Here is a 25004-nt window from a genome sequence, read left to right on the forward strand (position 1 = left end):
GAGGGAAGGGACACTTTGGAGAGGGGAGACTTTCCTTCACTGAGGTGGCCAGGTTGGGCTGCTGGTGTTATCCATGGCTCAGCACTGGAGGTTTTGGTGCAGATCAGGGAAGGTGTGCTGTGGTCATCGGCTCAGATGGATTGCTGGGGGTTGTAGCTCCAGCACAGTGTGGATTTGTAGGGATTCCTGCACAAGGGATGCTGACAACCCTCTCCTTAACACAGAAAAATCAGTCTGACCTCCTCTGTGACTTTCAGAAGGTGAATAATCTAACCTGGTCCATGAGAGCTGCTCCAGTGGGGGGTCACACTGTTTGGAAAGCAGCATTTGTTGATTTAGAAGGTGAATTGTGTGACCTGGCTGCAGGAGGGATGTTCCAAAGGGGTTTCTCAGTGGGTAGTTCTTTCATGTAGTTTGTGCTGTTCAGGTCACACCATAAAATTCCTGGTAGTTCTCCATACCAGAGAAAAAACGTGTGGGAATTCAGGACAGCTTCTGGCATGAAGGTACTCTGGAAGCAGGATCCTTGGCAGCTCCTGTGTTGTCTGACTTTGGATGGGGGTAGCGTGGACATACCCAGAAACCAAGCTCCTAAATGTGGCATGTGAATAAATTCCCAACTGGAAGTCCTCCTCCATCCCTGCATCCCCATGCTCCAGGACCCTTCCTGGGCAGGCTGACACCCCCACTCTCACAGCCCCCACATGTGTCTGAGCACCACACCGTGAGGTTTGGGGCCCTGAACTGGTGCCTCCTGATAAAAAAGGGGAACTCTTTAAAGAGTTTTCCCCTTTCTGTTCTCTCAGAAATGGCCTGTGCAAAGTTTCCTACAGCCTTTTTTGCGTTTTTTTGTTTCCTGGCTGCTGGAATGTCTTGAGAGGAGATGAAAGGAGGATTAATATTAAAGCACAGAGTTAATGTGAGTGGCATATTAAAGCTACAGGAATTCACCTCAATTTTAGATACTTTAAGGCCAAGGCAGAGACCATGAACATGATTCTTTCTCTGCCTTTTTCTCCTCTGGATGATTTTGTTGCATCCTGGAGCGTGGCAGTGGAACTCCTGTGTAATTCCACCAGGAGTGCTGAGTACTACCAGTATTACATCTACTACTACATCTTTTTTCTCCTCAGTCTGAAGGTCGTGAGGTGGTTTTGTTCCTCCTTCTTTACCATTCCAACTTGAGTAATTCCCTACCTCCTCAGGTTCCTCAGGGAAAGCAAGGGTTGAAAGCTGGGGTGGTAGAGGAACGTGGGTACGTCTGAACCCTGGAGGAAAACACAGGATATTTCAAATTTAGCCTGGCTTTTGGATGATGTTCATCTGTGGGAACAGAGAGACAAGAGAGTGTAATTTTTCAAGCAGTAGGAAGGAGAAGATAAAAACAGTGATATGATAGTGCAGAAATATTGGGGAAATGTGATTTATGCAGCTTGAGGTCAGTGTTAATAAAGCAGGATTTGGTGTCAATATTTTACTCTTAGCTCCATTTTGGTATTTTTTTAAAACTAATAATTTACCACTTAAATGGTTTATGTTTTATTTACTGTTCCTTCCCCATAAAAAGAAATTGTTTGTATTTTATTGCAGTGTCTTGAACAAATGCTGAAAAGTATATATTCAGTCTATTATGATAACTAATTGATTTGCCTTCTCATGGGCTGTCTGTATGCAAAGCTAGGAATTTACCCTTGGTCTAATTAAAGTCTTAATAGTCTAATCAAATTATTATTAGTCTAATTATGACACTAATGCAAGAAGCTAAAAGTACAAATATAAGAATGTTTTAGTACGTGTATATTGGTAGATATAAAATATGTCTCATGTACTTTATGTGTATATGTAATTTTTAAATGCATATTCATAGATGTATACATGTACATGTATTTTAATAATATAGAGCTATATATTTATTTATAATAAGTATAGCTGTATATTTTTATTAATATATATGACTTTATATAAAAATATATTTTATCAATTTATATATTTTATATTATATATTGTGTATATATTAATATATATTATACATTTTATCATAATGTATATAGTTGATATATTGATACATTACTTTTATATATTATATATTATAAAATACTTATATATTTTATTTAAAAAGCCACATATATAAAATATATATGGCTTTTTATAAATATATGTATATCTGTGTATATATATATATATATGTATATACACACAATGGACAGGCCTGAGAGAGTTTATATATATATATACACACATAAAATATATTATATATAGTATATATATATAAAATATATATTATGTAGTGTGTATCTATATTATATATGTTATATATATACAATATTTATTATATATACATATATTACTATATATATGTAATGTTAAATAAATATATACAATATATACAAATGATATATAAATATTTAAAAATTTATATATTCTGTATATTATATTTTTTATATTATGTATATTTTGAATGTATTTAGGAAAATATTTAACATTTTATTTAGTACTATATTTTAATATATTATATAATATGATATATACAATATATAAGTTTACACATTTGTATATATTTACAGATTTATATATTTTATATATTTATATATATACACACATAAACTTTCTCAGGTGTGTCCCTTGCTTGGGTGTTACACTTTCCCTCTGGGGAGTCACTTTCCCTGATGAAGGGATCTCTGGGATCTGAGGGATCTCTGCTGAATCCTCAGCACCTGAAATCCTGCCCTGGAAGGAGGAGGATGCTGGTTCCATTCTCCTCCCTGCAGGATCCGAGGCCTGTCAGCTCCTTTTTTACTGGGTTACAAACCCATGCACAATATCCACCTCCCCTCTGGATTTTACCAACCTCCAGGGAAGTATTTTAGGTCCAGTGAAGCTTTTCCTTTTTGGGTGAAGCCAACCAGGACATGAGCCCATGTTTTTATCATTTAACCATGAGACAAATTGAATGGAGCATCTCCTGGAATATTATTTTCTTTGATTTCTGAGCTTGGATATTATTTTACCTCCCAACCTTTCAGTTCTAGGGGAGAATTATCCTTCCACTCACGTTTTCCACCAATTTCTGTTATATTTTTTGGAAGAAATAGCTCAGCAGTAAGTGGTGCTATTTGTCTCTGTTGGAAGAAGTCTTGGCCTGGAACCAGTTTAGTGAATCTTCTCTGAGAATAAGAAATCAGAGCAGAAACTCTGCAGGAATTTATAGTCTAGGGAAAAACCATCATTAGATACAGATGTTACACATCCAAACATCCTGGAGAAGTTCATCTAATGAGACCTCCTGGTTCGGGGGGACTTTGAACTTTGCTTTGGTTTTAACATTTTTTAATAAAACCTCTTTCTGTACGAGCAGCTGTGGAGGTTCCGGGTCATGACCATCAGATGTGGGTACAACAAATGCAGTTTCTTGCTGTGCCTCACCAATGCTTGTGTCTGAGAGAGCCACTGAAAATGGCCTAACACGTGGAAAGTCGCAGCATCCCCAGGTTCCAGCTGGTGTGGATTTTGTGCCGCGAACTCACGTGCTCTTATGCTTTTCTTCAGATATTTTAAGCTCAACATGACATGTTTGGTGGAGTCCCATGGGAGGAGCTGCTTAGCCGTGGAACAGAGGATAAGTCATCCTGGATCTGTGTTTAACTATCGTCCTGGATCCATGCTTTTTGGGGCACAGGAGTTAAATAGCCCATGGATTTGAGAGAGGAGTCAGTTTGTTACACGCTCGCCCGGGTTCCAGTAGACACAAAAATCCTGTAAATGAAATGTGGAGCTTTGGGGGTGGTCAGGGCCATACCTCTGGTGCCAGCTCAGTTAAGCAGAGTTTAGCTTGCTCAAACAGGGTTGTCCAGACAATACCTTCCCTATCCTTCCTAATATACCAGTAATGAGTCCATGGTGGGATCTTGCCTCTCTTGGTGCTTCCAGACCTCTATAGGAGAAAATCAGAGAGAAAAAACAGCACTGTATGTGGCTTCCAAATAACCTTTTTTTTAGTGTCCTTTTAAAATGGGTGTCAATAATCACAATATCCTGATTCCTTGGAAGTGTCCAAGGCCAAGTTGGACAGGCTTGGAGCAATCTGGGCTAGTGGAAGGTGTCCCTGCCCATGGCAGGGGCTGGAACGAGATGGGCTTTAAGGTCCTTCCATGGTTCTATGAGTCATTTTCCTCAACATTTGTTCCTATGGGAATATTTTATACTGGGGACTTTGGTATCTCTGTGCAAAGAGCATTAGCTCGTTGCAGGACTTACTCTGAAGTTACACAATGTGTAAGTTTGTAGCCTTTCCCTATAAAACCCTGAGTAAGCTGATACTTAAGTCTGTGTGTGTTCTATTCCCACAGTTTACTGCTCAATCCTGCTGGATGTCAGAACTCCTCAGTGATTAATAGCCTGCTCGTTATTCTCTCTTCTCATGTATTGCAGCAGTAATAGTAATCATTAAATAAATATATATTTAATAAATAAATAGACTAATAAAGTGCAGCAGTAACAAATAGGGGTCCTGTGTTCAGTGCAGCTCTTTTTGTAGTCACCTGTAGATCACTAGGTTGTTAAATTAAATTAATATATAAATAAATGTTAAATAAATTAAAAACTAGGTTGTTATTTTAATCCTAAATTGTCCCAGTTGAAAACATTAACAACTGGCTCATGGATTTTTATCAGCCTTTACCTACATAAAACCTGAAGGGGGAAACCTTGGTGTGGCACAAAGTGGTGGAGCAAAAGCACCTGTGGATCTCTATCAGCTGCTGTGGTGACGTGTTGTGGGTTTGTTTTATTACAGTTCTGGGCTTCTGGCCCTGGGAAAACCCTTGGACAGGGAAAGCACCGACCGCTACATCCTGATTGTCACGGCCTCGGACGGCAGACCCGACGGGGTGAGTGTCCTGGGAAAGCTGAGGAGAGCGGGCTGTGCCGCTGGGCACTGGGGGGTGGGATGATTGGAGTGCCTGTGAGATGGGTCTTGACCAAATACATGTGTAATCTGCAGTGATTTTCCTCGATCTCCGAAAGGTTTGTGTGGGTAAAGCCTGTGTGTCACTGAGTAACGGCCTTTGGTCGTGAAACAAAGGGATTTTGGGAGCATCCAAAGGAGGGAGACGAAGATGGGGAAGGGCACTGGAGGGTGTTGCCGGTGCATCACTGGCCATCTGGAGGTTGTTCTGTCGTCAAGGGGCAGTTTTTCTCAGCTAACAGATCCCTGCTGCTCAAGAGGAAGTAAAATTCCATAGTTCTACTTCTTTTCCTGAAGATTCCTGAAGATGGGGTCTAGCAGGGAAGCTGTGTGAGGACACTGAGGGCACTTGGTGTGTTCACCTGGAGAAGAGGAGACTGAGGGGAGACCTCACTGCAATTCCAACTTCCTGGGGAGAGACAGAGGAGGGGCAGGGACTGAGCTCTGCTCTGGGGGGACCAGGGACAGCACCCAGGGAATGGCTGGAGCTGTGTCAGGGCAGGCTCAGGTTGGATCTCAGGGAAAGGTTCTTCCCCCAGAGGGTGGTTGGCACTGCCCAGGCTCCCCAGGGCAGTGGGCACAGCCCCAAGGCTGCCAGAGCTCCAGGAGGGTTTGGATGATCCTCTGGGGCACCAGGGGTGACTGTTGGGGATGATCCTGTGCAGGGCTAGGAGTTGGACTGGGTAATCCTTGTGGGTCCCTTCCAACTCAGCACATTCTGTGGTCTGTGATTTTGCTGCTTCTTTGTGTTATTCTTCAACAAGAGCCAGCACATTTGAGGTTTTGTGTATTCAGATATGTTCATCCTCTAAATATTTCTTCTCTGTGCTGTTAAAGACCTTATATTTTTTTCTGTCCTGTCCTTTTTTCCCTATTTTAGCTTCTTCAGCTCACAAGGTTTGCCTTCCCTGAGCGGGAATTTACTCAGAATTTTTTTTTCTCCAAGCAAATATTGGAAAAGTTTAGAGCCTTTCTACAATTTTGTGGCAATATGGAGTAATTATAGGAGAGCCTGCACCTTTTCCATTAAAAATCTGGTTATACTTATCTCTGGAAATCTGTTAGTTGTGAATTACTCTCCATTTCTGAGAGCTGTGAATTCAGTTGTTTTGGTCTCAGACTTCCAGCTGTGAAATCTGAAGATGTAAATAAAAGATCTTCATGTTGTTTCAGGCTGTGTTACACTCCTTAAATACTCTCTGGGGTATAAAGAAGGCAACTGAAAAGATACTTCCTCTTCCTTTCATCTGTGGATTCGTTTGCTTTGCCCTGGGATTAACTGGACATCTGAATGTTAAAATTAATCAGGAGATAACAGCTGTTTTCTTAACAGAAATCCAGTCAATCATGGTGGCATGGTTACAGAAAATAGTTGTGTATGGGGTGAGAAGTGACTTTGAAGCTCAGCTTTGTAAAACCCACCAAAAATAAGCTGTGGAGGGTTCCATTAATGTTGTCTCTGAACTATGCCAGGGTTGAATACTTACTCTAACAGCATCATCCACTTAAAAAATCCATTCCCTTGCTAATTCATTATCTCTTTCCTCCCTCAATCCCATTGGCAGGGGCTGCCCAGGGAGGTTTGGAGTGCCCATCCCTGGAGGTGTCCCAGGAAGGCCTGGCCGTGGCACTCAGTGCTCTGGGCTGGGGGACAAGGTGGGCATGGGGCACAGGGGGGGACTCCATGGTCTTGGAGCAATTTTCCAAACTCAGTGATTCTGGGATTCTGTGCCAGATGTTTCTACCTGGAGTTTTGTACCTGCCTGGTGTGGTGTTTGTTGTTCTCTGGGTGAAATGTGGTCACACTTTCTAGTTTGGGCATGTTCTTTGTTGCTGCGCTTTGGGGTCTGTTTTGTTTTGTTGTGGTACTTTCTGTCAGTGATGAGGCACCTTTCTTCTTAAAGTAGTCCAGCAACATGACTTATTTGCCTGCTTGTGCCCCCAAAGCTTGTGGTGGAACCAAAGGGGGAAGAGCTGGGCTTGCCAGAATCCCAAACGGGGCTGGATGAGCTTCTTGGCTTTTATTTTACACACAAATGGATTAAACAGGGTAGCTCAACCAAGCCATTAAATCTCCATGGCTTTCCAATGCCAGGAAACAGTGGGTTTGACTAATTTACCAGGCTTCCTTGTGTCTTTGCACAATTTCCTTGATTTGCAGCTCTTTTGGACGTGCTCCCTGCTGTCTGACAGCTCCTTGCTGGCTGGTACCCTGCCAAGTGTTCTGAGGACAGGGATGCTGGTTTCAACAAGTCACTGTGATTTCAGGGAGGAACTTTGATTTTTAACTGGTTTTTATCAGGAAGCAACAGTGTCTCTTTAAAAAGAAAAATTGGAAAAAATCCTACAATTGCAAAACTCCTGCTTCCCAAGCTTTGTTCACCCGCTGCTTGTCATCCAGCTTTGCTTGCTCTGAACAATCCCATTAGTGCCTACAGAAAACGGGGGATCTGATTGAATGACTTGTTTCAGTTTCCCTTAAAATCACAAAATTAATTCCCCAGGCAGGTACAATGTAATTTAAATCACATTAACATATTTTAGCTAGCAGCATATCCAACCTGATCCCTTTCCATCCAACACTGGGCTGTTTGAAACCAGCTATTAGAGTCAAATATACTCCAAGTGAGCTTTTGTATTCTGTACAGCTTTTGCTGGATTTGCTTGTTTCTTTAAAATTTGAAAGGCATTCAAAGGGAAAAGACTTTATGAGTGTGTGTAGGGTTTTTGTTGTTATTGTTGTCAGGAAAAATACAATGAAAGGTTCAGGAGTTGAGATAAGGATGGGGAAAAATCACTCCCACCCTCCTGTGTGGGTCCCTTCCATGGGGTTGGTCCCTCAGGAACAGGCTGCTCCAGTGTGGGTCCCTTCCATGGGGTTGGTCCCTCAGGAACAGGCTGCTCCAGTGTGGGTCCCTTCCATGGAATCAGTCCCTCAGGAACTGCTCCAGTGTGGGTCCCTTCTGTGGGATCAGTCCTTCAGGAACAGGCTGCCCCAGTGTGGGTCCCTTCCATGGAATCAGTCCCTCAGGAACAGGTTGCCTCAGTGTGAGTCCCTTCTATGGTATCAGTCCTTCAGGAACTGCTCCAGTGTGGGTCCCTTCTATGGAATCAGTCCCTCAGGAACAGGCTGCTCCAGTGTGGGTCCCTTCCCTGGAATCAGTCCCTCAGGAACTGCTCCAGTGTGAGTCCCTTCTATGGTATCAGTCCTTCAGGAACTGCTCCAGTGTGGGTCCCTTCTATGGAATCAGTCCCTCAGGAACAGGCTGCTCCAGTGTGAGTCCCTTCCCTGGAATCAGTCCCTCAGGAACTGCTCCAGTGTGGGTCCCTTCTATGGGATCAGTCCTTCAGGAACTGCTCCAGTGTGGGTCCTTTCCATGGGGTCAGTCCTTCAGGAAGAGGCTGCCTCAGTGTGAGTCCCTTCTATGGTATCAGTCCTTCAGGAACTGCTCCAGTGTGGGTCCCTTCCATGGGGTCAATCCCTCAGAAACAGGCTGCTCCAGTGTGGGTGCCCCTGTGGGGTCACAAGTCCTGCCAGCAAACCTGCTGCAGCGTGGGCGCCTCTGTCCACATGTCCTGCCAGGACCTGCTCCAGCATGGGCTTCCCACAGTCACACCCTTCTTTTCAGGCATCCCCCTGCTCCAGTGTGGGCTCCTCCAGGGGGTCTCTGATCCATCACAGACCCCCATGGGCTGCAGGGGCACAGCTGCCCCCCCAAGGGCTGCAGGAGATCCTCAGCTCTGGCTCCTGCAGCACCTCCTGCCCCTCCTACCCCACTGCCCTGGGGGTGTGCAGGGCTCTTCCTCTTATGTGTTCTCAATCCTCTCTTCTCTGGACCCAGTTACATCTGTGCAATAACTTTTTTTTCCTTCCTAAATTTCTTATCCCAGCCCACTGCTGGGCTCGGTGGGTCCTCCTGGATCCACTGTCGTTGGCTCTGTCAGAGCTTCCAGCAGTTCCTCAGGGAAGCTGTCCCTGTAGTTCCCAGCTACCAGAACCTTGCCTCACAAGCCCAATCCAGAAGAACTTTCCTCTTCAGTTGCGACATGGAAATTTGGCACTGGTACATTTTTGTAGCTTGGTTTTAGGAACAGCAGTCATAGGATCACAGAATAAATTTGGGTTGCACGGGATCTCAAGAGGTGACATTCCTCCAGCACTGCCAGCTGTGGTTGCACCACCAATGTAATGGGAGCAGGGCATGGAATACATAGTTTTCAAGTATAAAGATGCCTAAAAGCCATGTCAGTACTCTTACAAGGAGGGAAAAATGAAATATTTTTATTGATGTTTCGTACTTAACTGAGTAAGTTCGGTCTTTGTAAATTCGCCCAGTGATTTTGCTTCAGAAATTGTGACCAGCACTCCGAACATTTCAACATCAATAATAACTTTCAGATAAAAACTGAACAAAGATTTTTAGCCCTTGTGGCATGAAGCCAAAGGGGGCATAACTTCAGCTCATTAGTTTTTAAATATTAGTGTATAAAATATTGCATTTTAGATGGAATACCCCAGCTGGGAGATGCTGCTCTGCTTTGAAATTGTTGACGCTTTTGGAAAGAAATTTATCCCACGCTGCTTTGAAAGCTTCTCTCTCAAGGTGGTGACTCTCTTGCCTGTTCAACATTGTTCTCATAAAACTAGGAGTGTTTTCCTTCATGGAGATAAGCAAGGCTTGCTTGGCATCTCCAGCCCTGACAGAGTCTTCTTTGGCCCAGGGAACCGTGCCAAAATGGATCTTTCTTTCCATCCTGGTATCTCCAGGAATTTGGAGGACAGCAGGACACTTCCCACACAAGCTCATGTTTCTACTTGGGAAGCAACACCAGCCCCAGTCCCCTGGGGAGCAGCATTTCTTCGGAGTGCCTTTCCCATAATCCTGGAGGTACAAATCCCACAATCATTAAGGTTGGAAAAGACCTCCAGTGTCATCAGTACCAACCGTCAACACAGCACCACAACCACGGTCACCGCTAAACCATGTCCCCAGGTGCCACAGCCACATGTTTTTTGGACACTTCCAGGGATGGTGACTCCACCACTTCCCTGGGCAGCCCCTTCCAATACTTTACAACCCTTTCTGTGAAGAAATGTTTCCTAATATCCAACCTAAACCTCCCCTGATGTGACTTTGAGGCCGCTTCCTCTCGTATTGGAGAAGACAACTCCTCATTACCTTTCTAAACCCACCAGTTACTGGATTCCTGATCTTTTAAGGACTGGACTGCCTCAACCGAGGCAGGCCAGCACTGTGTGCCTGCTATAAAATCCATGGGATGTTGGACTAGTCCCCAGGATACAATAAGCTATCGGCCTTCCTTTTGATCCCTGTTGTTCTCTAGGGAAACCTAACTCTTCACCATCATCATCACCATCATCATCATCACCACCTATGAAGTCTGGTGAGCACATTTTTGCATTTGAAGCTCATGGTCTCACACCCTTTTTTCGTTGGTTTTTTTTTTTTAATGGCATTTTTTTCCTGCTCCTCTTTCTGTGCCATTGGCTGAGGGTCTAAGAGAGGTTGAACAGTGTTGCTGTGGCACTGAGTTAGTTGAGGTTTCTGTATTCTAAGCCCCAAGGGTTATTTAACTGCCTGATGATGCGTGGTGACAGTCATGTTGACACCTTTTGACTTTGGGGGACTGCAAATTCCATCAAAATTAATACAAACTTTCACTGAGTACAGCTTTCTGTGGAGTGCTGTGGCCTGTTCCATCACTCTGCCCTGCCTTATAATGCTCTTGATGGCTTACAATGCTCAGCTATGCTTCCCAAATTATTGTTGTTCTGAGTTATAACCTGGAGCATTAACAGGCTTGTGGGTTTTCCTGGGGAAACATGACCTCCCACCCATCACTGTCACCAACCTGACACAACAATTAAGGAGGCATTAATTGAGTAGTCAGGAAAATATTTTTATTCCCCTGGTAATGAGCATTTAGTCGTAGATGGGCAGAATGACATGGGAATGAAAAAACAGCTCTGAAATTGTTTTCACTGAGTGTGGTGTGTTTGGATGTGATTTCAAGGCAACAATTCCTGGCTTCACGTTCCAGAGGGAGGCATTTGAATAAATCTGCGTGGCTTTTATTAGAGGGAAGAAAAAGCCTCCTGTGCTCTTTATTTTTGGCTTGTGTGAGTGTGTGTGTGTGTGTGATTATCCAGTTCATTTATCCAGGTGAAACGGGAAGCCCTATTTTATTGTCACAGTGTGAATTGTGTGATTTGAGCGGGATTCAAACTTCCAAGTACAAATGTCCAGTCCTGAAAACGTTCACCCGGCACTTCAACAGTTGTGTTCCTGCCCAAGTCTTGGCAAAGCAGAGCAGCTCAGTGCCAAGTTGATAAAGGCATTTGGGAGTTAGGAATTAAGTATTCTTGAGAGCTGTCAGTCATCCAGGGTTGTTCCCAACCTTCCTTTCTAAAGTGGCTGAAGGAGAGCAACAACATTGATGTCCCTGGTCACGGTCGCTTTGGGCTACTCGGGAATTACTGGCAGGGCTTCAGATTCCTTTTTAAGTCTTAGGAGACTCACCCATCAGGCCTCTACACTCCACTGGAAGTCCAGGAGAAGCTGTTGTCCACCCAGCTGTCCAGGACACGGTCCAAGGTTCACTGCCTGGGGAATATCAGAGGTCATCTGGCTCTGGGAGGGTTTCTCTGAAAGCCCCGAGTCCCAGATCTGCCCCCGTGAATCCACTGTGCCTACTCCTTCTGCAGTGAGGAAATGGGAATAACAGTAGCACTTCAGACCCCAGGACTAATTTGGGGCCATTTAAAAAAACCTGAATACCATATTCCTGGCTACAGGATGCAGAAGTCTGGTATTCCCAGAAAGTCATGGGAAGAAGCAATAGATGAAAACTAGTGGGAACCACAGGGAACTGAGGGAACCTAAAGAAGCCTTATTTTCTTCCTGTGAGGGTGGGGAGACCCTGGCACAGGTTGCCCAGAGAAGCTGTGGCTGCCCCTGGATCCCTGCAAGTGTCCAAGGCCAGGTTGGACGGGGCTTGGAGCAACCTGGGCTAGTGGGAGGTGTCCCTGCCCATGGCAGGGGGTGGGAATGGGATGAGCTTTGAGGTCCCTTCCAGCCCAGACCATTCTGTGATTGTATTATTTCAGTTGTGGTTCATCTTGTAAGTCAGACTTGAGTATTTGAGCCATCTTAAGATCATTAATAATTCAGAGCATCTTTCTCCCATGACACTGGAATTAATTACCTTTCTTAGAGCAAACAGGTACCACTAGATCAAGGTAATTTAAACAAAGATTTACTTCTTGAATGGCATACAGAGAATTAATTAATTACAGCAAATTTTCTGTTACTCCTTGAATATTACCTGTCTCTGCTCCACACCAGTTCCATTATGTAGCAAGAATAAATCACACATGCCTCTCAGGAAATACTGAACTGAGATTTTGCCTACAAAAAAGCTTGGATTGAGAAAGACTCCTACTTGAGTGACTCTTTTGTAATCAGTAAAACAAGCCTACCAAAAAAATAATATCTATGTAGCCTCTTTATTCTGGGCCACTTTAATACTACCTTAACATATTAAGTAAATATAATTAAAGAAAAGCACTGCCTATTGCTATTTTCCTGCCAAGTTAAGGATTTTATATGAGAAAGCCATAAAAATTTCAGCTGATCTATAAATTTCAGTGTGCACAAGAATTTGTCCAGCCAGATTTCCTCCTCTTTGAGAGAAGGCTTTTTCTCCCTGTATCAGCTCTTTTATTAGGGCAAGATTTAGGAGACTCCCCCACTTCCAGTGTTTATGCAGCTTAGCATGGATAATATTCCCCATAAAGGCTTTGATTTCATATGCTAAAAGGGAAGGGGTGAACTGAGTTATGCTCATAAAGCAATGGGTTGATCACAGTTTGCAGTTAGAGATTTTGAGCAGATTACATTCTGAAAGATGAACTTTTAGTTCTTTTGGGGTAAGAAACAGATCTGCATCAAGGATTGTTGAAGCATTTTGTATCCCAAAATAAATACACTCCCATTAAGGGAAGGCTCAGGGGGGACCTTCTGGCTCTGCAAGTCCCTGACAGGAGGGGGGAGCCGGGGGGGGGGGTCGGGCTCTGTTCCCAGGGAACAAGGGACAGGAGGAGAGGGAACGGCCTCCAGCTGTGCCAGGGGAGGCTCAGGTTGGCCAGGAGGAGGAATTTGTTGCTGGAAAGGGTGGTCAGGCCTTGGCAGGGGCTGCCCAGAGCAGTGATTGAGTCCCCTTCCCTGGAAGTGTTCCAAAAGCACTTGGATGCAGAGTGTGGATACCTGTGGATGTGGTTTAGTGGTGGTGCTGCACTGATGATCGTGGAGGTCCTTTCCAACCTAAACCATTCTGTGTGTTTGTCAAGGATGTACACGAGTTTCTCTTCCTTTCCCCCTGAAGTTCTCATTTTTCCATTCCCTTTCTGGATGTGTGAGGTTTTAGTTTTGGGGGCTTTCCTTTGGGGCTTTATCTTTGTGTTATTTTTGTATGTTTGACAGCTTTTCTCTTTGTCTGCTCCACAGACTTTTCCTGATCTTTTCACATTCAGCCTATCTTGTCTCTTCAAGCCTCAGTCTTTGCTCTATTTCTTTGCAGTCCAGCTGGCCATTTCTTCTGTATAACTTGGAGAGCTCTAGGGGGGTGGTAGATGCTGCTTTTTGAGTTCTTGTGCCCTACACAGGAAGGAAAGAAGGTCTGAAAATAATCACAGAATCACTGGTTCTGTGGTCATTCAAGTATAGTTTTGTTGAGTTGAATATAGGTAAGTCCTGATATGTATATCAGAAGCATTATTGACTGTTTGTTTGGTTGGTTTTTTATTAGATAAGGTCTTTGCCTCCCTCAGATTTTATTATTTGCAAAGTAGTTCTGTCTCGAGATGAGTGTTTGTCTTAGAGTTTGTCCAGATTAATAAACTTGCTTGATATCAGAGCTGAGAATGTTTCCTCTCCCAAGGCATAGAATGCTCTCATCAATTCTCAGCTTCAATTTAAATGACAGGGTACAAATAAAGAATAAAGTGGAATTTCCTTCATATTTCCCATCCATAACATTTGTCAGGGCCTGGCATGCTCAGGACACAAAGGTATTTGTGCAAGCAATGTAAATGTTACAATTATTGCTCAGGGAAGAATTATATATGTAAGAACTATTTCAGGGGCCCTAAGAAAGCTATAAATTGCTGCTGTTGATCTTTTATTTGAGTTATGCTTATTATAAAAGAGCATTAAACAGAGTTTGCTTCAGTAATGAATGGGAAGTGCCCGATATGAGGCTGGGCTGGTTTTTCCCTGGGTGAATTTCCAGTAGTAGCTTCAGGACTCCTTTCCAAACCCTGCTTGACAAATCTGCTTAAGAAATGCCTCATTTTAAACCAGCCAAAGCAGTTTTTTAGCCTCGCTATGTTTCCATGGAGAGCATCCATTCGATGGATGCACAAAACCAAGTTGTGAATTACGTATCTGTCATTGCCTTGGGGAACCACTCAAGTTTCTTTAAAGACTTTTAGTGGTATTCAAACATATGTGAAGAGCTTTTTTTTTTTGCTGTTTCACTGTCTTCGAGCATCCTCTATGAAACTCTGCAACTTTTCATGATTCTTTAAGATATTTGTGAAACTCTTCACCTTCTGAGCCTACAGGAAAGATGGAGAGAGACTGTTTATAAGGGCCTGGAGTGAAGGGATGAGAAGGAATGGCTTCCCACTGCCAGAGGGCAGGGTTGGATGGGATATTGGGAAGAAATTGTTCCCTGTGAGGGTGGGGAGGCCCTGGCACAGGTTGCCCAGAGAAGCTGTGGCTGCCCCTGGATCCCTGGAAGTGTCCAAGGCCAGGTTGGACGGGGCTTGGAGCAACCTGGGCTAGTGGGAGGTGTCCCTGCCCATGGCAGGCGGTGGGACTGGATGAATTTTAAGGTCCCTTCTATCCCAAACTGTTCTGTGATTCTGTGGAACAACCAAAACAGCATCTACACAATCAAGGGGACGAATAAAAGATTCCAGCCCTGACTGATTTGCTTCAACCATCTTTTCTTGAAGCATCATCTTTTTCTCTGTTCATTTCCCCCAAGCTTTGCGAGGCAAAATCTGCTTCCTGCTGCTGGGAATTCTAAGCACTGAGTTCATTTTCCTCTGCCACGTTCAGGTGACCTTGCAGGGGTACAAAGACCAGAGCCAGAGTGGACAGTAACCTTGTAGGGGTGTGGGATGCAGATCCCAGGTGTGGGGCAGCACTTGAAGTATGAGAACCAGTGACCCATTCCCTCACTCCCCGTGGTCCTTCCCACCTGTTGCCTAGTGCCAAACATTTCCTTGGCTGCTGTAAGAAGGTGACTTTCTCCATTATTCCCAGGATGGATGATCATGTTGTTAGCAACACTGCTCCGTTCTGCAGTTCTGAATAAGCCTCTGTAATTAATTCCAGTTGTCTAATAAAGGCTATTTCAGAGCAGGGCTGAGGCTGTGGTTTGCACAGAGCTCAGGCAAATCTTTGGAGCCATCTAATGGGGATATAAAAATGTGAGATTTAGTTAATAACCTTAGATTGTAGCAGTTTGTGATGTTAGTGGCAGAACTGCTACTCTGTGCATCCCAGAGACACACAGGTAGCCAAGGGACTCCCATTTCATGTTAAAGGTTGGCATTTCAACCTTTCAACAAATGTTTCCTGTAATCAGGTGAAAAAGCAAGATTTTTGAGTATTCCCATGTTCTTTCTCAGTTCAGAGTCTGGTGTTGCTGATTTAAAAGAAGGGAACCCAGGGGCACTGCAGCTCACCCAGAGTTTGCTTTGAGTGCTCCTCATGATTTCATCCACTTTTGATCATTGGCTAAATTGTGGCTAAAAAAATAGGAAGATTATTTGAAATGTTCATCTGATTACAGTGAATTCTGAATTCACTGAATTCATCCACATCTGATAGTTTTCTGAACTATAAATTTCTAAACTGTAAATAAGGGATTACTTGAAATGTTGGTCTTATGACAGGGTCTTGTTTTAGTACCCCTGCAAGTTTAGGAAGTAGAACATTTTGTAAGATTTTGGGAACTTATTTTCCTTTTTGGCATCTCAGTGAAGTATTTTTTTCCCTTGCAAAATATTACTTCTTTACAAAAATCTTGCTCCTTAAATTCATCAGTGGAAATTTGACTTGAGACTCAGTGACAAGAGGAGCAGTGGCCTGGCTGTGTTGGCTGGCAGGTAAAGGAAGTGCTTAAGATGAGTAAAGTATTGCCATCAATGTGAAAAATACTAAAAATTCTTATCTAAGAGTTGGGAAACAATTCCAGATATCTCTTCTCCTCCCTCCTTGTGTCTCTTCTTGTGAAATCCTCACAGAAGAGAAGACAGGCTGCAAATGCTCAGCCACAGCCCCTTTAAATTGCCTTGAATGAAAAGAAATGTTTTCCAAATGGGAATTCCTGTCTCAAGCCCCGGTTTTTTAACACCACCTTTGTCTCAGTTTATTAAATGTGAGACTGTTTGTTACCCTGAGTTCTGTGGAATCAAGTTATCCTTGGGAAATTCCATTTACATTCAGCGTGCACTGCACATCAGAGCAAACGTTCTGGAGCGTGTTTTGTGATGACAGTGATGCATAAAGTGCATTTCCCTTATAGAAATTGAACGTGGGAATGGCACTTTCCGAAACAATTAGCAAATAAGTGAGCCTGAGCAAATAGAAGCAGCCAGCCTGAAAGGATCCTTGTGTTTGCTCAGTTCCAAATCCTCTGGATTCATTACTTTGGCAGTAGTAAGGGGTTGTCGTGTGGTGCTTCTGTGATTTCGTGGGACACGGGGCAAACACAGCAGCCAGATTTAGAGCTGTGAAATGAGGCAGCTCATTCCAGCTGGGCTGCTTTCCAGGGCTGAGGATCTGGGAGGTGAAGGAGATTGGCCTTTTACAGGATTCCTCCTGCAGAAAGTTATTGGATTGAACCGGCAGCGGAGCAAGGAAAGCGGGACTGAATGCTGCTAAGCTGGGATGTTGGGAAGGAATTGTTCCCTGTGAGGGTGGGGAGGCCCTGGCACAGGTTGCCCAGAGAAGCTGTGGCTGCCCCTGGATCCCTGGAAGTGTCCAAGGCCAGGTTGGACGGGGCTTGGAGCAACCTGGGCTAGTGGGAGGTGTCCCTGCTCATGGCAGGGGGTGGGACTGGATGAATTTTAAGGTCCCTTCCAACCCAAACTGTTCTGTGCTTCTCTGATTCTATGAAGAGAGTGAGGGCATTAGTTGTCCTTTGCAGGTGCTTTTCCCACATGGCAGATACAAGGAGATTTCCTTTTAATAAAAGTTAGATTATATTCTGCATTAATTGTGGGCAGTTACTGTGGGGGTGTATGTGACACTGCTTGGGGTTCATTCTGGGGGGAGGTACAGCACCAGAAGATGCTGCTTTCCATTCAGACTTTTTGAGGGCTTTTTGGTTCTGTTTAGGTTTTGGTTTGGGGGTTTTTTTGTGTGTGAAACCATTGAGGTGTCACTCTCAGCCAGGTTGGTCAGTCTTGTGCCTAAAGCAAGGGACTTTTTCTGGGGTTACACCTTCACTGTGTAATTGCTGTGACTGTAATGTCCTAAACATTTCATGGAATCCCAGAATCACTGAATTTGGAAAATTGCTCCAAGGTCACAGAGTCCCCCCTATGCCCGATGCCCACCTTGTCCCCCAGCCCAGAGCACTGGGTGCCATGGCCAGGCCTTCCTGGGACACCTCCAGGGATGGGGACTCCAAACCTCCCTGGGCAGCCCCTGCCAAGGCCTCACCACCCTTTCCAGGGAGAAATTCCTCCTCCTGGCCAACCTGAGCCTCCCCTGGCACAGCCTGAGGCCGTTCCCTCTCCTCCTGTCCCTTGTTCCCTGGCAGCAGAGCCCGACCCCCCCCGGCTCCCCCCTCCTGTCAGGGACTTGCAGAGCCAGAAGGTCCCCCCTGAGCCTCCTTTTCTCCAGGCTGAGCCCCCCCAGCTCCCTCAGCCCCTCCTGCTGCTCCAGCCCCTTCCCCAGCTCCGTTCCCTTCCCTGCACACACTCCAGCCCCTCTGGGTCTCTCCTGCTGTGAGGGGCCCAAATTTCCTTCAGTGTAACTTGATGCAAAGCAGATCCATATCCAAAGGTATTTAAACCCAGGAAAGCTGATTTGAGACACTGTGTTGGGTGAATTGATTTAAAATTCAATAAAACATCAATGACAATAATGTATTAAATACACAATGGGGGGGATTGTGTCTGGAACTCTCAGTGTGTAGGAGAATTGAAAAAGGATGTGATTCAAGCTGTGAAGATCCACAAGCAAAGTATTTCCCTCTCCAACTGGGTTTGATTGGGATAGAAAAATTTCCACAGGGAGCACAGACACGTTTTGTGGACGTTTTATGTGTGTAAAAGGCAGTTAATTAGGCTGTTCCCACAAGCCCTCTCTCTGGCTGCTAAAATTGGTGTGGTGGGGTATAAAGCACGTCAGTGTGGGGTAGAGGAAGGAAGGTACAGGAGGATGAGACAAGATGATTGTGCCACCTCAGGGTCTGACTGATCCGCTCAGCTCATCATCACAGGAGCATATTTTGATTGATAGAGTCACTAATTTCTTTCCAAATTTATTGTTCTGGCAAATTTTGATTTTTCTGGAATTTTTGGGGGGAGTGGAAGCTCCTTAAGTCCTTCAAATGAGGTGTAAGAAAAAAGGTATCTGATGTCCTTTGTTTAATATATTATTCAATCTCAAGCCTTTTTTATGTTATTCAATCTCAAGCCTTTTTTGTCTGATAAGAATGGAAAGATTGAAAGAAACTCTTCAAATTAATGCTGCTTCCTCTGTCACAAATTGATCCTCTGTTTACCTGTGATTCTGTACTGGTCAGGTCTAATAAATAACAATAAGTTTTTCACCTGGGAAACTGTAAAACAAAGATAATTTGTTCATAGTGTTATTTTTCTCTTTAGACCTCAACTGCTACTGTCAATATAGTGGTGACAGATGTGAATGACAACGGACCAGTTTTTGACATGTTTCTACCCAAAAACCTCTCTGTGCAGGAAGAGGAAGCCAATGCTTTTGTTGGTCAAGTTAGGGTAAGTCATTTAAATTGTTTATTTTATTACCCAAACTGTCCAGACAGTTAGGAAAGAGCACGAAATAATTGTGCCTTAGGCAAAATCCCACCAAAATGTCATAAGTTTAAATGCAAACTATCCATTGTCAGATGTAGAATTGTGCTTTAAAATATGGAATTGTTTTATTTGCTGTGTTTAATAACTGAAAACACTTTTTCATGTAAAAATAAAACATTAAACCCCTGGGGTTTTTTAAGAAATGCCACTGTAAAAACTCACTTGTCACAGATTTCCAGTGTTAAAAGAGTGTTGCCACATTTTTAAACTCTTACTGGTTTCTTTTTAAATTGCCACATTTTAAAACTCTTACTGGTTTCTTTTTAAATCATTTCCTACCATAAAGAACAAGTGACACCCAGCTATAGGAAATTGTCCCACATATGGAACATTTTAAGGCCATTAAGGTGAAAACCAGCCTTGACTGAAATAATTGATTACCTGCTGTAAAAATAGATGTTGCTTGGGGGTATTGCTAATTTGAGGGATTTGAAGCTGTGTAAATCTTTATAACACCTGTGAGTCTCGTGAACTCCTGGCTGCAGGTTCAGCCACTTGAAGCAAACGTTGTTGTTTGGTTTTTTTTTGGGCAAAGTCATTTTTTTCCAGCATCAGGTGCAAGAAGAAAGTGTGAAGGAGTTGTTTCTGTGGGGTTTTGATGCCCAGTATTTGAATGTAATGTTTCATATCTGCTGCAGGGATGAGTTAACACTAAGGTTGGATGCAGCATGAGCTGTAGGTAAAAGATGAATTTGAAAGCAAAGTTTTTTCAGGAATTTAAGTGAAAAATCTACCTTTTTTTTCTTTTTCTCTAGTAGCAACCATATAAGTAGAAAATGGGAGCTCCTTAACTCGTACCTTCAGGAAGAACAGGACATTTTGAGTACCATGGGAACCATCTTGGGTAGCATATATCCATAATGAGCATGGGTTTTTTCCTGATTTGTATTATTTAATAAGACATCAGAGACTGTTCTGAAGCCTGGGACATGGGGAATTTAGGATCCCTCACTGCAATTAAATCAGGTTTCACAAATTGTTAAGTTATTCCTTTGGTTTTTGGCATTGCCTTCGTGTGTGGTGATTTTTCATTTTGCCTGCTAAAATGCACAGGTGTAATAGTTCAAATCAGTACCAAATATCTTTAAAATCCATTTTGGGTTTTGCTGGGGGCCCTCAAGGCTCAATCATCCTCTCAAACACGAGGGTGGATGTATATTTAGCTTCAATGGAACTATAAAATATAACAACTTATCGGCACAGAACCTCTCTGTCTTCTAAATTAGTGGAATTTCTAAGTTGTGTTGAAGTGAAAATATTTCCTGAAGCCTTGGGATCTCTCGTTCCCACTTGTGGTGTGACAAAAACTGGTTCTACCATTTCCAGTCATGGTTAACACCAGTCTCTTGGTGGAGAAAAGAGAGATTTGGGCATTTGGAATTTTTTTCTGGCTTCGGCGAGGTTATTGAAATAATGTTGGTGAGCGTTTCAGTGTAGCTGTGTTGCTTGAGGATATTCCTCTTTAAAAACTGAAATAGCTTTTGGTGTGTTGTGCTTCGCTGTACAATAGAACCACAGCAGGTATGGGAGAGGTTTCTGTGGGAATACTGTTTGTATAGAAGCTTTAATGTGGTTAAAATATACATAAAGGCCTATCTGAGGTGAGAATAGCCTGGTAAAAGAACATGAACTTATTGTGATGTGTGTTTTCCCTCCCAAGAATTAACCCCCTGACTACCAAGCTTTTCAGAATGTCTTTTACTACATTTATATCAAACAGAAACCTGAAATCCACCAGAGCAAAGAGTGACATAGATGATTAAAAAAAAAAAAAAAACAAACACAGGTTTTTTGAAGTGTCCCTTTCCCTTTGGAATGTCGTCTCCCATTTTGCACAGGGAAAAACAGAGCAAGAGATTTTTACCTTCAGAGCCCAGAAGATCTGGCCCTGCTGCTCCTTGAGGCAGAGGACCTCATGGTGAAGGATATGGAAAAGGTGCTCAACCACTTTGGTCCCTCGGGATCTTTTACACGTGGGGTTTGGTGTCGGGATCATCACCTGCCTGAGCTCAGATGGGGTTGGGTTGGGAGGGACCTCAAACCTCATCCCACCCCCTGCCATGGGCAGGGACACCTCCCACTAACCCTGGCCTTGGACACTTCCAGGGATGGGGCTATAAACAGTTTGGGGTATAAAACAATTATTTTGGGCACTCTTATTAATAATTTGCCACAGACAAGAGTTTTCTGTGCCCTGCTTTGTTTTGAGTGGGAAAGTTGGGCTTCAAAAGGGATTCCCATAAGGGCTTAGGTGGCATCTGGGAGGTTGTTTCCCAAGGAGATGTAGAACAAGGGCAGTGAAAGATTTCCTGTGGGAGAGGGGAGGATTTGTTCCTGCAGTCAGGCAGGATCCACACTCCGGAGTGCTCTCATTCCCCTGCACTCCAACAGCTCTGTCTGCCAGTGGAGTTCAGTTCCTGAAGGCACTGGCACAGGAGTTCTGCCTGGGGGAAGTTGTGGAGCAGACTGAGGATTAAAAGAAAAAAAACCAGGCTGGCAGTGGAGCAGATGTCTTTCCAATCCCTTTTATTTTGCACTGCCTTGTCTAAATTGGGGCAGTCGGGGGTGGATTGGATTCCCTGCTGCTCCCTCAAGTCTGATCCCGGGGATGCCCCGAAAGGCAGCAGGAGAATTGCTGCATAAAGGTCTCTACAAAGGAGCAAGGGGAAGCAAAAAGCTGCAAATGGGAAACTTGACAGTGAAATTCAGGCAATTCATTGCGGTCTAAAACATGCTGAAGGCAGGGCATTGGAATGATTTGCCTTGTACAGTGCTCTGTTATCAATACCAGGGGCATGGGAGGGAAAGCACGGAATGACATTTGGGAAGGGATCAATGTATCGACTGCAAAATCTGCTGGCAGGTTCACAGTCCTGTTCAGGGAAAATCAGTCCCAAGTAGTTTGTTGCAGACTCAAAGTGCAGTGTCTGGTTAAAGAAGAAGCTGTTGAGCTCATGGGGGCCAGGAGAGGGAAGACATCACTGGACTGAGGGTTTTATTCATTTATTTTTTAATATATATATCGAGATCCCTTCACTCCCCCCTGTCATTTGTTTGTTGATGGCGTGTTTTTGTGATCAGCACTGTTTGAAATCTCCACCTTGAATGTGTTGGTGTCAAGGGGAGACAGCGCTGGGGGAGGAAATGAGGAGGAAAATAGAGATAAAGAGTTATGTGGTGGTGGGGAAACCACTCCTTAATCAGATGCTCGAGTATCACTGACCTTAGATCATCCCTGAGATGGAGACTGTATAAATACACTGCAGTACTGAGAGCAGTTTGCAGTGTGTGTGATACCTCTGTCCCCTGCTTCTTTTTAAAGGATGAAAAAAATGCTTAAAGAAAGTTGCTCTTTAGAAGTGGAGCTATTCTACCTCCTGGAAAAGGGTTTTGGAGGCCATTCTTTGATTGTACTGCACAATGGAAATATTTTGCTTTCCTTTTTTATAAATGTGAAATCATACCTGTGGTAGAAATCCAATAGCCTTTGTTCACTGCAGAGCAAAGTCAGGCAAAACTAAGACAAAACTAAGTGGGTGAGACAGAGATATCCTGTCTGGCACCAGTCTACTGATCCTAGACATTGCTTTTTAATGGGAAAGAAGTATTTTAAATGCCTTGGGTAAAGAAGCAAACTCACTCTTGAATGCTGATGGAAGGTAATTATGTCACCAATTTCCTAACAGAGCTGGCTGTCTGTGGGTGTCAGTGAATTGTGACAAGTTCTTTTTTGACAGAGGGCTGGAGCAGCTCTGCTGGGAGGAAAGGCTGGGAGAGTTGGGATTGTTCAGCCTGGAGAGGAGAAGCTTTGGGCTGACTGAATTGTGGCCTTCCAGGGCCTGAAAAGGATGACAAGAAACAGGGAGAGAGACTATTTACAGGGCCTGGAGTGAAGGGATGAAAGGGAATGGCTTCCCACTGCCAGAGGGCAGGGTTAGATGGGATAGTGGGAAGAAATCCTTCCCTGTGAGGGTGGGGAGGCCCTGGCACAGGTTGCCCAGAGAAGCTGTGGCTGCCCCTGGATCCCTGCAAGTGTCCAAGGCCAGGTTGGATGGGGCTTGGAGCAACCTGGGCTAGTGGGAGGTGTCCCTGCCCATGGCAGGGGCTGGGCTGAGATGGTCTTTAAGGTCCCTTCCAACTGAAACCATCCTGTGATTCAATTTTTATTTAAATTCACAAGGCTCAGGATTTACAGCCCAGTTTAAATTTCACAGATGTTGGTGAGGCTTGTTGTGTTGGGCTAAATGACCTCTGGAGACCACTCACAACTCATTGATTCTGTCTTTCTATAGACAGGAAATCTTCTTCCAGTGCTGGTGAAGTATTACTGCCCATGCCCATGGCAGGGAGCTTGGAATGAGATGATCTTTAAGGTCCCTTCCAACCCAAACTATTCCATGTAACATTACAAGATCTTGTGAAAAAGTCCAGAAAGGAATCCCACATTACTCAAATCACTGCATTTTGAATTCACGTAATACATGTAAAAACAATATAAATCAGAATCCATAAAAACCCAATCAGAACCTAAAATCAGAGAATCATAACGTGGCAGATGAACCACAACCAGAGAAAGTTCAGACTTAGGTTCTTGTAAGTGGTTGATCCTTTGGACAGAACCTTTGTGGTATCATTTTCTTCCATGTTTACTAAGAAAGCTGCCTACAGGTTAGGTTAGATAGGACTTAAGGACTTTAATAGGACTTTCAGCACCATCTCCCATAAGATCCTCATAGAGATGCTGGTGACATAGAGATTTTCATGTACTTCTAGTTGGCTTTTCATTTGGTTCTCAACAGGCAAATTCCTGCTGCCTCTTAAAAAGTTTCAATTCCGAGCCTGTGGCATGAGAAGAAATAGGTGTGGACATAGATTTGTGCTACTTATTTCCATTTTAGACCACCAGTGCTGGACAGGATCACCTTCTTTCTGCTGAAACCCAAGGGGTTGTGTTATTCCTGAAGGATATTTTACAGCCCTGCTCTACCACGGGTCCCTGAACTTAAGTCAGCTTAAGGCACAGATCAAATAGGTTAAAGAAGCTCCTTGCCATGGGTAAATGAATTTCAAAAGCTGTGCTCTTGTCTTCCCTGTTCCCAGTATCTCTTACATTTGTGTATTAATTTCCATCTTTACCTTCCCAGTGATACCATTCCTGCTTCAGTGCAGTGAATTATTATCAGACCAGTTGCACAGCCGTGGCAGTTGCTTGTGGAGAGTCCGGGGGTTTTTGAATGAAAGGAATCCTTGTTTTTGTCTCCTGACACCTTGCCTTTCAGGGTGTTTTTAAGCCCTTTTATCTCTTTCAACCTGCTGCTGTAATAAACCTTCTGAATCAGTGGTTTCATGTCTGAGCTCCAGGACTGTTTGGACAATGCTCTCGGGGACGGGGTGGGATTGTTGGGGTGTCCTGGGCAGGGTCAGGAGCTGGACTGGATGATCCCTGTGGGTCCCTTCGAGCTCAGGATATTCTAGGATAATACAGGCCCATTTAGGATTTTGATGCCTGATTCTCATCCCTGGAAGTGTCCAAGGCCAGGTTGGATGGGGCTTGGAGCAGCCTGGGATAGTGGAAAGTGTCCCTGGCAGAGGATGGAACAAGATTGGCTTTAAGGCCCCTTCCAACCCAACCCCAAATTTCCTTATAATATGTGTCAAGTGTCTTTTTTTCTATTATTCAGACCTCTTGTCTTTGCTATCTGTAATTAATGTCAGAAAACTAATTCCCTTTAAGTTTTCTTCTGTGAACAAGAGAGATGACAGAATGCAACCAAGAGCATTAGAAGAGTCTGACTGGTGAGATAAGTACTTTTAAATCCAAGGGTTGACTGTTATGTTCCAGCTTGGATTCTAATTCTAATATTCTTTAAGTAGGTG

At 43.8% G+C, this 25004-nt stretch overlaps 1 protein-coding gene across 4 annotated transcripts in view; it reads left to right on the forward strand.

The window, feature by feature from the left end:
• PCDH15 (protocadherin related 15) overlaps positions 1 to 25004 on the forward strand; it is a 673791-nt gene that overhangs the window by 555288 nt on the left and 93499 nt on the right. For all 4 annotated transcript variants that reach the window (XM_027661020.1, XM_027661021.1, XM_027661019.1 and 1 more), the window contains 2 exons: positions 4793 to 4886; positions 18900 to 19028. In XM_027661020.1, the coding sequence (XP_027516821.1) occupies positions 4793 to 4886; positions 18900 to 19028 (223 nt within the window). The remainder of the gene's footprint in view (positions 1 to 4792; positions 4887 to 18899; positions 19029 to 25004) is intronic.

Source organism: Corapipo altera, unplaced genomic scaffold, assembly GCF_003945725.1.
Source record: "Corapipo altera isolate COAL_440 unplaced genomic scaffold, ASM394572v1 133, whole genome shotgun sequence".
Taxonomy (NCBI): Eukaryota; Metazoa; Chordata; class Aves; order Passeriformes; family Pipridae; genus Corapipo; species Corapipo altera.